Source organism: Pristiophorus japonicus, chromosome 2 (genome assembly GCF_044704955.1).
Source record: "Pristiophorus japonicus isolate sPriJap1 chromosome 2, sPriJap1.hap1, whole genome shotgun sequence".
NCBI classification, from domain to species: Eukaryota; Metazoa; Chordata; class Chondrichthyes; family Pristiophoridae; genus Pristiophorus; species Pristiophorus japonicus.
In genome coordinates, this window is record NC_091978.1 from 163,466,004 (window position 1) to 163,478,656 (window position 12,653).

Sequence of the window (12,653 nt, forward strand, 5' to 3'; positions counted from 1 at the left end):
AGTCAAGCAGATGCCAGTGCTTGGAGCAAGGTGTTGCCATGATGTCTTGTACTTGTCTCTCTGACAAAATAAAGTGTTGTGTATGCAGACTATGGATGTACTCTCAGTGTAGTCACTGTGTGGTTGCATAAGATGGAGACTTGTTTACCTGATGTACTATCAATAAGGCTTACACTGTGTGTATACATGTTGGCACCACTAGAGGGTGCAACTGGTGGAGACCGGGGGTTTCCTGCCCTGGTGGCAGGGCCAGTATAAAAGGCTGCACACCATGCTTGTACCTCACTCTGGAGTTATGAATAAAGAACCAAGGTCACTACAGTTTGAGTACAACACATTGCCTCGTGATTCATAAGTATATTACAGATATAACAACTGGCGATGAGAATATGGACTTTCACGCGATTATGGCTATCTTTGGCACACTAAAAGACTTTGCAGAGTGTGATGATTGGGATGCTTTCACAGAAAGGCTCGAGCAATATTTCATGGCAAACGACCTGGCAGGGAGATGGACACATTGGTGGAGAAACGCAAGGCTATACTGCTGACCAGTTGTGGGGCTCGAGGTCTACTGCCTCGTCAGGGACTTGCTGGCACTCTTGAAGGCCAAGGATCAGACATACGATGAGGTGACTGAACTAATTCGCGACCAACTAAAACCAAAACAGAGCATCCTCACGGCCAGGCACAGATTCTACACTCACTGCAGACCTGAGGGCCAGAAGATTGCAAAATATGCTGCCGACCTCAGGAGATGCGGCACCATGTGATTTCAGCACGCACCTCAACGAAGCATTGCGAGACATCTTCGTTATGGTAATTAGCCACGCGGGCCTCCTTCACAAGCTATTATCTGTTGACACCACAGTCAACCTGCAGAAGGCCATCAGCATCAGTCAGGCGTTCATGACCTCGACCTGCAGCACCAAGCAAATTATTCATCCTGTGGACTCAAACCCGGCAAGTACTGTACACAGAATGGTGCCTTTCACAGGCAAGACTCTGCCCAGGGCAGAGAGCACAGGCCTCAGGGTTCCAGAACTCAGAGTCCGCCGAGGGGTGCTAATCGAGTAGCACCATGCTGGATTTATGGAGGAAACCATAGGGCTCACCTGTGTCAGTTTGCTGAGTACGTATGCAAAGCCTGTAACACGAAGGGCCACCTCCAGCATATGTGTAAAAGAAATATGACTCACCGTCTAGCAGAGGAATCGGTAGATGACTTTGAATCCAGCGGGGAGTATGATGATTTAATCAGAGAGGCAGCTCAGCCCCAAGAAGCAGTGTATGGTATTGCGGATGTAAGTGTAATCCATAATGGCGTGGTGCACAAGTTACGTCTGTGGATTGTTGCAGCTGATGGTCCAACGCTACTCGGAAGAAGGTGGATGGGGAAGATCCAGTAGAAATGGGAAGACCTCTTCACTGCAGCAATCAATGTCCCCCATGCTCAGAGGCAGAGCAAAACCTTACCTATGCTTGGGCCAGGCACCAAGGGACAGACCAGCACAGCACCTGAGGTACAGACCATCCATCATGACTGCGTGGCAATGATTCAACCAGAATGACCTAAAAGTACCTTCCCGGCTCCAGTAGCAAGGCTCCTGGGGAGGAAGATCGAATTCACAGATACTCTTCCAGTTTTTGTGGCAGAATCACAGGATAGAAGGATCAAGGCGGTCGTCCTCGAGGACAGAGGCAAGATGGCGTCCCTGATGCAGCGAGGGGCAGTGCGGCTGAAAAAAAAGATGGCACGGCAATATCAGGAGGTGCAACGCTGAGGGACCAACACGTGGTGTCGAACAAAGGATTTGATTGGGGTAAAGCCAGCAGGGTTCTCTTAAAGGAGACCTGCAACCAACTGAACTTAAAGAGACATTGTATGCATGGCAATCAATGTAACAAACCGATTAAGATTGTGAACACAATGTTGTTGCGAATTGTCAGTACTGTTCCTAATGTAAAGAACAAAATGTTGTTGCGAGATGTCGGAAATAGACTGTCCCCAAAAGTAGCAAGCGAGTGACCTCAGGAAGGTGAAAACACTGATCCTGATACCCTGCCCCAGGTCTATCCCACGCTAAATGCACCCGATGGCACTATTCGCCACGTACTCGTAAATGAAAACAGTGCCAATACGCGCAGTCGGCCGCCATTGCCCATCACCCAGGTAGAGACGGCGCAGCCCCTAGACTCAGTCGCTACCTCGACCATGTCTGGGAGCGAACGTTCAGAACCAACGAGTTCCCCAAACGGGACCTGGAACAGCCAGGTTCCCAACACCATTAGAGAGCAGGCAAAAGACTCTGCAGCCCTCAAAGGAGGTCAGGGAGGCCATACACATCTGTGATTCTGCCCCCCACTAGGCAACGGCAAAGGCCCTGAGTCCTGGCTAGGTGAGTGAACCAAGCCCTCCTCACTAGCATAGAAATATAGAAACATAGAAAATAGTTGCAGGAGTAGGCCATTTGGCCCTTCGCGCCTGCATCACCATTCAATATGATCATGGCTGATCATTCACCTAGGCGCCGGCTGAGGCCACTAGCCTGCCCGGAGGCCGCCGGGCACCACAGCTGGGGCGATCCACAGGGAGGGCCCGGCGCGCATCCAGAGTTGCCACAACCCCGGAGGGCGGCGCCTCGTCCAGCTGCGGCACGTGCCCAGCCCCGCTTCGCACCCCAGCCCGACCGAGCAGGGGCACAACGCCGCCATCAGACGACTAAGACCCCGTCTGGTTGCTCTGGAACTAGCATCCTCGCATACCTGTACTGCTACCTCAGTACTGACCATGACTGAACCATGAATGCAATCTACCCAATCCTGGCGCACGACCGGAAAATGTAACAAATGTAAGTCACTGAACCAAGGTGTCACGATACAAATTTTAAAACATTTTCTTCTTCCTTTCTTTGTACTTGTACTGTGTATGATCCTGTATGTTAATGTGACGGGTCAGTTGCATGGCCTCGCTGTGGGCAGGGGGGGGGGGTAGCGGTGGGTGGGAAATGAACATATGTAACCATGGACACACACATGGATCACACCCAGAACCCTCTGGAACCTCCACTGCATCATCGAATCATCCAAACTGGTAACCACTACCAACGTTGTGGCAAAAGTACTTGGGGGTTAACAGGGAGAGAGCCAAGCCAAAGCACAGCCAAGGTGCAAGGGTTATTGGCACTTAAGTCTGAGGAGAGCTAAGCCGGAGTGCATAGTTCAAAGGTAATTGGGACAAAGGACCTGGGGGATAGTGATGTTATGTATGCAGACTATGGATGTACTCTCTGAGTAGTCACTGTGTGGTTGCATAAGATGGAGGCTTGTTTACCTGATGTATTATCAATAAGGTTTACACTGTGTATATACATGCTGGCACCACTAGACGGTGTAACTGGTGGAGACCTGGGGTTTCCTGCCCTAGTGGCAGGGCCAGTATAAAAGGCTGCACACCACGCTTGTGCCTCACTCTGGAGTTATGAATAAAGGACCAAGGTCACTACAGTTTGAGTACAACACATTGCCTCGTGGAGTCATTCATAAGTACATTACAGACAGAGCACAAAGTGTTGGTAATGACAAGGCCATGTTCTAGGCATTTCATCAGGAGCAGGGTACCGCTGGAGTTGGTTTCACTACCCTCTCTCTGCAAATCACACCTCCCCAGAGGTCTGCGTCCTTTCCGCTTCTGGCGTTGAAATCGGCAAGAAGGATCAGCTTGTCATCCTCAGGGCAGGGATTGTTCGAGGCTGGAGTAGAATTCCTCTTTGGTCTTATGTGTAGCGTCCAGTGTTGGGGCGTACGCACTGATGACCGTAATGCACTGGTTCCAGGCTAAGGTGAGTCGAAGAGTCATGAGACGTTCACTTATCTCAAAGGGGAGTCGTTGAGACGTCCCACTAGCTCATTCTTGATGGCAAAGCCAACTCCATGGAGGCAGCATTCTTCTTTTGGTTTTCCTTTCCATTAGAAGGTGTAGCCACCACCTTGTTCTTTGAACTGGCCTTCCCCTGCCCGCTGGGTCTCGCTTAGGGTGGTCATTTACTATTTTATAAAAAATAGTAAAAGACCAGCAGTAACCCTAGTGTGATAATTATCAGAGATCTGTTGTATTATCAATAAGGTTTACACGGTGTATATACATGATGGCACCACTAGAGGGTGTAACTGGTGGAGACCGGGGGTTTCCTGCCCTGGTGGCAGGGCCAGTATAAATGGTTGCACACCATGCAAAGGTTTAAATAGACTGTATGCTATCACTTGTTTAAATGGTAAAACATTTATTGATCAGATATCTTCAACTTACCACCAATTGAGAACTGGATGTGTGATCCTAAAAATGGTCTAAAAACAAATTAATAATTTACATAAAACTTACTGCTCTGACCTTCAGACATCTCTCATGCCTTTGCAGGGTCAAATTTAGAAACTGGTTAAGGAACAGGGAGAGTAATAGAATAGATAGACAGAATCTATCTAAGACATTTCCATGTTTCCATCACAAGTGAAATCAGAGAGCTGATCAACAGAGAATGTGTTGAAAATTCCTGGTTTGCATGTTCCCAGTCTCACAAGTGATCCAGAATCAAACAGGACACATTTACAAATTCATAGTGCCTCTTGGTGCATCAGATTGTATGCAACAGTGTCATATTTTACTACAAGTTACCTATACATGTACATTCATTCACAACTATTATATTTGAAGTCGATTCTGTCCTGTTATTGAGGTTTGGCCACGTTCGATTTTTCCATGTTTCTGAAGAGAACATTAAGATTTATCTTTACACCTTTTATTTGTAGTCACAAAACTCAATGTAAGCTTTGTGAAAATCCCTTTGGAATAATCTTTAAAAGTTTCTATTTGTTGGTTGTAAAAGATTTTTTTGTAACAAATGAAATATCAGGCTTATTTCTCAGAACATTTTGGTCTTGATATACTCTCAAATTAGGTTCAATGCTGAAAGCAATTCTGTGTAGAAGACTTGTCCATTGTGTTTTTAGTGATGTGCTGGAGTTACTGACCTGCTGTGAATATCTGGGAAATTGTGAAGCACAGAAACTGCTACATAGTATAACTTATTTATGGATTACTCAAAACAAATGCAGTTCAAAATTTGATAATGAAATATGTTAAAATAGCTGGTATATGTAATATAAATCTCTGATTTTTTTTCAGGAATATACAATTGATATATTTTTTGCACAGTCTTGGTATGACAGCCGACTGAAATTTAACAGTACAATGAAGATTCTCATACTAAATAGTAACATGGTCGGCAAAATCTGGATCCCAGACACATTTTTCCGAAACTCAAGGAAATCGGATGCTCACTGGATAACCACTCCCAATCGATTGCTACGAATCTCGAATAAGGGAAAAATACTGTATACACTAAGGTAAGACAGTTGGATGAAAATCTCAATTGCTGTGGATCAACCAGTTAGCTGCCAATGCTGCATTTCCATTTCCTTCCAGATAAAATGAAGAACTCCGGACTAACACCAAGGCTTAGAGTGTTATGGGTGCTTGTATTTGTAAACTAGCGTCTATTGGGAGCTGTATTGAATCTGTTAACAGTCATTTGACTTGTGGTTTTGCAAATGTACTGATAACGAATCTATTTATGTACCAAAACCCTTGAGAGCAACATTACTTTATCTATTCATTTTTAACTGCAGGGTTTCTTTTATTGAATGTCATTGACTGGGAAATTAATCTGAAAGGTATCATCCCAATTTTATTCCTGAAATACTTCCAGAATAAACAGAAGAAGTGTAAAAATCTTTATATATAAAATACAAAGCTTAATGTGAGGTTTGCAGAAATCTTTAAGAACAAAATGAGACTGGATCTGGTTCCAAACCCTGTGTTTTTTTTGCAAATTACTTTGGTTTTTGTGGACAATCAGACATTGTGCTGGATTTTCTGCTAATTTGCGCCCCATTTAGCACCTCGGCAGGACGGAAAAAGGTGCTTCTGGGCGTCAAACGGGTCGTCGAAGTTTGAGCGCCCAGGTGGAAATCTCGGCAATGATTTTGCGGTGCACAAAAACTGACTGCCCTGCCATCCGTTTTGACTGTCAGGGTGACATCGATCATCGTGCAAGGCTGCATTAGCGCCCCAGGTGGAATTTTCGGCAATTACGCCTGATTTAGCGTCCACCCCAGGACCCGACCAAAAAAACCAGGTGGTCCCAGGGTGCAGCAGGTGCAATTGGTGGCATATTTAAAGGGAGACTGGAGGATCTTATATCGCAGTTGTCAGTGACTATCATGGTTGTGTGCAGAACGCTGCATGAGTGCGCACTTTAAAGCGGCACTCTTATCTGACTTAATCCTTTGTTTTCAAGGTCGGCAAGTGAGTTCAATGGGGGCATGCAATTTCAGCAGCAAATCATGTTGGTTGCTATTGGCAGGCGGCTTCAAAGGTTCTTGTCCATGGAAGAAGGATTCTTGTCCATGGTTTGCAATGGAATTGAAGAGGTCGCAGACGTTTGGGGAGGAGCCCTTATCCCCCCATGGGTTTAAAGAGAATATTCCTCATATTTCTGATGTGCAGTACGATCGAAGGCTGCACTTCAGAAAAGACAGATATACCAGCTCCTACAGGCAGACCTACAGCTTACAGTGGCAACAGGACTGCGCTGCCTGGCGAGGTGAAGGTGACAGTGGCGATGGTCTTCTATGCCTCCAGCTCCTTCCAGGCAGCAGCAAGGGACATATGCTGCATCTTGCAGCATGCTGCACATTGCTCCATGCGCCAGGTGACAAGGACACTGTACACGTGCAGGATAAACTTCATTAAGTTCGCAATGAGCAAGGAGAGCCAGAATGAGAGCGCTATAAGTTTTGGACAATTTGCAGGCTTCCCTAAGGTACAGAGTGCCATTGACTGTACGCACGTCGCCCTGTGTAAGGGGATAAAAAATGGTCACGAATGGGGATACTGAAGGTAGTGAATTGATCTGAGACATGGGCCAGATTGTGGAGCTTGTCAGTATTAGGAGTTTCTGAGGAATTGGGAGTTCCACTGTCTTAGGGTAGGGATTGTAATTGACTGATAGAAACTTACATATTTAGTACAGAACAAGGAGAGTAAAATGTTTGGGAACATTGATTATGGTATTGATTGTTAGTTTTGACTCGAGTTCTTGGGAGAGGGATAAGGAGGCACCACCCGGAAAAACAAAGTTAATCAACACGTCATGAGAAACTGAGGCAAATTTGACACCATGGGAGATGAACAGGTGGGGGAGAACCACTCAGAGCCAGTCTGAGCAGTCAGCCAATTGATGGTTTTGTAGGAGGGTAGTACCCCTTGAAAAACTGTACAATTGTAATTGTAAAACCTCTGCTCAGGGAAGTGTTCATCAGAACCTTCCCGAGCATGTTCGAATAAAAATTGGTTAACCAAGGTTACGTCTGAGTGATTCTGTGGTCACTATGTCAAAGGGCAGGTGTCGATTCCTTATAACAGGGAGTCCACCTTGAGGAAGAGAAGATTTTTTTTCCCCAGCAATTGGTGCTGCGAGCAGGGTACACACACTCTGACCCGGATGATGTGGCAGCTAGCAATGGCAGTGAGTATGTTTTTTGTACCACCTGCAGAGCTGTAGCATTGACGGGGAAGGAGGTAATCTGTATAAATAACAGGGATAAGCCTGTATTAATCGTGCGCGGCACAAACAAGAAGGAATACAACCTAAAGCGGGGGGCGGGGGGTACCCCAGGATGTTTAGGAAAAACTGGCCAGTGAAATAAAATGAAGACCAAGGAGGTTCTCTGAGATATGGAGGGTCTCGAGTATAAATACTAACAGGAAAGATTGTGAACATAATAAAAACTTACGAGTTAAAAAGGACACAGAAGCTGCAGCTTTTGTGCCAAGAAAGAGAAACAAAGATGTTTAACGATGGACTGGAGGAAGGCCATCAAAATACTATTAAGTTAGGATTGAAAAGGAGAGAAGGGGGAAGGTAATGAGTCTGTCTGTTTGTTCCAGCTCCCCCACTTTTCGGATATGATCATTGTGCACCTGGAATTGAATGCACAAAGGACGGGTTGTTTATCAAAAGATAAAACATATAACCTTGAAGCTAGATTGCTAAAAGGAAAAACATAGAAACATAGAAACATAGAAAATAGGTGCAGGAGTAGGCTATTCGGCCCTTCGAGCCTGCACCACCATTCAATATGATCATGGCTGATCATGCAACTTCAGTACCCCATTCCTGCTTTCTCTCCATACCCCTTGATCTCTTTAGCCATAAGGGCCACATCTAACTCCCTTTTGAATATATCTAACGGACTGGCCTCAACAACTTTCTGTGATAGAGAATTCCACAGGTTCATAATTCCCTGAGTTAAGAAGTTTCTCCTCATGTCAGTCCTAACTGGCTTACCCCTTATACTTAGACTGTGATCCCTGGTACTGGACTTCCACAACATCGGGAGCATTCTTCCTGCATCTAACATGTCCAATCCCGTCAGAATTTTATATGTTTCTATGAGATCCCCTCTCATTCTTCTAAATTCCAATGAATATAAGCCGAGTCGATCCAGTCTTTCTTCATATATTAGTCCTGCCATCCCGGGATTCAGTCTGGTGAACCTTTGCTGCACTCCCTCAATAGCAAGAATGTAATTCCTCAGATGAGGAGACCAAATTGTGCACAATATTCAAGGTGTGGCCTCACCAAGGCCGTGTACAACTGCAGTAAGACCTCCCTGCTCCTATACTCAAATCCTCTTGCTATGAAGGCCAACATGCCATTTGCCTTCTTCACCGTCTGCTGTACCTGCATGCCAACTTTCAATGACTGATGTACCATGACACCCAAGTCTCGTTGCACCTCCCCTTTTCCTAATCTGTCACCATTCAGATAACATTCTGCCTTCCTGTTTTTGCCACCAAAGTGGATAACCTCACATTTATCTACATTATACTGCATCTGCCATGCATTTGCCCACTCATCTAACTTGTCCAAATCACCCTGCAGCCTCTTAGCGTCCTCCTCACAGCTCACACTGCCACCCAGCTTAGTGTCATCTGCAACCTTGGAGATATTACATTCAATTCCTTCGTCCAAATCATTACTGTATATTGTAAATAGCTGGGGTCCCAGCACTGAACCTTGCGGTACCCCAGTAGTCACTGCCTGCCATTCTGAAAAGGACCCGTTTATTCCTACTCTTTGCTTCCTGTCTGCCAACCAATTTTCTATCCACGTCAATATATTACCCCCAAAACCATGTGCTTTAATATTGCACACTAATCTCTTGTGTGGGACCTTGTCAAAAGCCTTTTGAAAATCCAAATAAACCACATCCACTGGTTCTCCCTTGTCCACTCTACGAGTTACATCCTCAAAAAATTCTGGAAGATTTGTCAAGCATGATTTCCCTTTCATAAATCCATGCTGACTTGGACTGATTCTGTCACTGCTTTCCAAATGCGCTGCTATTTCATCTTTAATAATTGATTCCAACATTTTCCCCACTACCGATGTCAGGCTAACCAGTCTATAATTCCCTGTTTTCTCTATCCCTCCTTTTTTACAAAGTGGGGTTACATTAGCTTCCCTCCAATCTATAGGAACTGATCCAGAGTCTACAGAATGTTGGAAAATGACCACCAATGCATCCACTATTTCTAGGGCCACTTCCTTAAGTAATCTGGGATGCAGACTATTCGGCACTGGGGATTTATCGGCCTTCAATCCCATCAATTTCCCTAACACAATTTCCTCACTAATAAGGATTTCCTTCAGTTCCTCCTTCTCGCTCGACCCTCGGTCCCCTAGTACATCCAAAAGGTTATTTGTGTCTTCCTTCGTGAAGACAGAACCAAAGTATTTGTTCAATTGGTCTGCCATTTCTTTGTTCCCCATTATAAATTCACCTGATTCTGACCACAAGGGACCTACATTTGTCTTCACAAATCTTTTTTTCTTCATATACCTATAGAAGCTTTTGCAGTCAATTTTTATGTTCCCTGCAAGCTTCCTCTCATACCCTATTTTTCCCCACCTAATTAAACACTTTGTCCTCCTCTGCTGAATTATAAAATTCTCCCAGTCCTCAGGTTTGCTGCTTTTTCTGGCCAATTTATATGCCTCTTCCTTGGTTTTAACACTATCCCTAATTTCCCTTGTTAGCCATGGTTGAGCCACCTTCCCCATTTTATTTTTACTCCAGACAATGATGTACAATTGTTGAAGTTCATCCATGTGGTCGTTAAATGTCTGCCATTGCCTATCCACCATCAACCCTTTAAGTATCATTCGCCCGTCTATCCAAGCTAATTCACGTCTCATACTATCGAAGTTAGCTTTCTTTAAGTTCAAGACCCTAGTCTCTGAGTTAACTGTGTCACTCTCCATCTTAATGAAGAATTCTACCATATTATGGTCACTCTTCTCCAAGGGGCCTCATACAACAAGATTGATAATTAATCCTCTCTCATTACACAACACCCAGTCTAGGATGGCCAGTTCTCTAGTTGGTACCTCGATATATTGGTCTCAAAAACCATACCTTATACACTCCAGGAAATCCTCTTCCACTGTATTGCTATCAGTTTGGTTAGCCCAATCTATATGTAGATTAAAGTCTCCAAGATAACTGCTGTACCTTTATTGCACGCATCCCTAATTTCCTGTTTGATGCCATCCCCAAACTCACTGCTACCGTTTGGTGGTCTGTACACAACTCCCACTAGCGTTTTCTGCCCTTTGATGTTCCGTAGCTCTACCCATGCAGATTCCACATCATCCAAGCTAATGTCCTTCCTTACTATTGCGTTAATTTCCTCTTTAACTAGCAGCGCTACCCCACCTCCTTTTCCTTTCTGTCTATCCTTCCTGAATATTGAATACCCCTGGATGTTGAGTTCCCAGCCTTGGTCACCCTGGAGCCATGTCTCCGTAATCTCAATTATATCATATCCTATAACAGCTATCTGCGCAGTTAATTCATCCACCATATTATGAATGCTTCTCGCATTGAGACACAGCGCCTTTAGGCTTGTTTTTTTAACACTCTTTGCCTTTTTAGAATTATGTTGTACTGTGGCCCTTTTTGATTTTTGCCTTTGATTTCTCTGCCCTCCACTTTTCCTTATCTCCTTTCTACCTTTTGCTTCTGCCCCCATTTTACTTCCCTCTGTCTCCCTGCATAGATTCCCATCCTCCTGCCATATTAGTTTAAACCCTCTCCAACAGCACTCGCAAACACTCCCCCTAGGACATCGGTTCCGGTCCTGCCCATGTGCAGACTGTCCGGTTTATACTGGTCCCACCTCCCCCAGAACCGGTTCCAATGTCTCAGGAATTTGAATCCCTCCCTCTTGCACCATTCCTCAAGCCACATATTCATCTTAACTATCCTGCCATTTCTACTCTGACTAGCATGTGGCATTGGTAGCAATCCTGAGATTACTACCTTTGAGGTCCTACTTTTTAATTTAACTCCTAGCTCCCTAAATTCAGCTTGTGGACCTCATTCTGTTTTTTACCTATATCCTTGGTGACTATATGCACCACAACAACTGGCTGTTCACCCACCCCCTCCAGAATGCCCTGCAACTGCTCCGAGACATCCTTGACCCTTGCACCAGTGAGGCAACATACCATCCTGGAGTCTCAATTGCTGCCGCAGAAATGCCTTTCTACTCCCCTTACAATAGAATCCTCTACACTAAAGCTCTCCCACTCTTTTTCCTGCCCTTCTGTGCAGCAGAGCCACCCATGGTGCCATGAACTTGACTGCTGCTGCCCTCCCCTGATGAGCCATCTCCCCCATCAGTATCCAAAGTAGTATATCTGTTTTGGAGGGAGATGACCGCAGGGGACCCCTGCACGACCTTCCTACTCCTGCTCTGCCTGATGGTCACCCATTCCCTATCTGCCTTTGTAACCTTTACCTGCCATGTAACCACCTCACTAAATGAATTGAACATTTAATTGGAAATTTTTTTTTTTTTTTTTGCGATTGTCTTATGTAGTTTAAATTAACAATGGAAAGAGACGTAACTTACTGAATGCGATTTGATATTGGCTGTGAAAAAGATATTGATTTAATGGATTATTAAGGGTAATTAACCAATGAAAACCAGACTTTCATTGTGGCCACGGAGAAGTTCCAGTTTTGTTTCAAAGTGTGAATATTGGAAAAGAGATAAAAGACATTCTATGTTGATAAAAGTTGCCATTTGGTTGTTTGGAAATGCTATTTTAAATTATGAGAAAGTTTCACTTCAGTAAAGGAGATTTAAATTTCGGGTTTGAAAATCTTTTTAAAATGGATGCTGTATTCTGCTATCGGGAAAGGTTTTTTAAAAAAAGAATTACGCAAAGTCACGTAATGACGTCATGCCTTCTTACAAACCTGCAAAGGAATTAACCCATTCCACTGATAGCTGTTTTATTTAGTTCACCAAACAACTTTAGCATCGCTGCATTAAATTTAAAAAAATGCTGGACATTATTAATTTGGGTTTCTTAAATGGAAGTGAATATTTTCCCACGTGCCAGAAGGAAAATAAAATTGTAACGGGTATAAAGAATTTAAAAAAAATGTGTAATCTTTAATATGGAAAGAGTGAAGTAACTTACCTAGAATACTAATAACACAAGGGAAAAGACAAA

The 12,653-nt window shown here is 44.4% G+C and overlaps 1 protein-coding gene across 1 annotated transcript in view; it reads left to right on the forward strand.

Moving 5' to 3' along the window:
* Positions 1 to 12,653, forward strand: part of gabrg1 (gamma-aminobutyric acid type A receptor subunit gamma1) — a 261,702-nt gene that overhangs the window by 185,291 nt on the left and 63,758 nt on the right. The window contains exon 4 of the mRNA XM_070863136.1: positions 5,183 to 5,403. Within this exon, the coding sequence (XP_070719237.1) occupies positions 5,183 to 5,403 (221 nt within the window). The remainder of the gene's footprint in view (positions 1 to 5,182; positions 5,404 to 12,653) is intronic.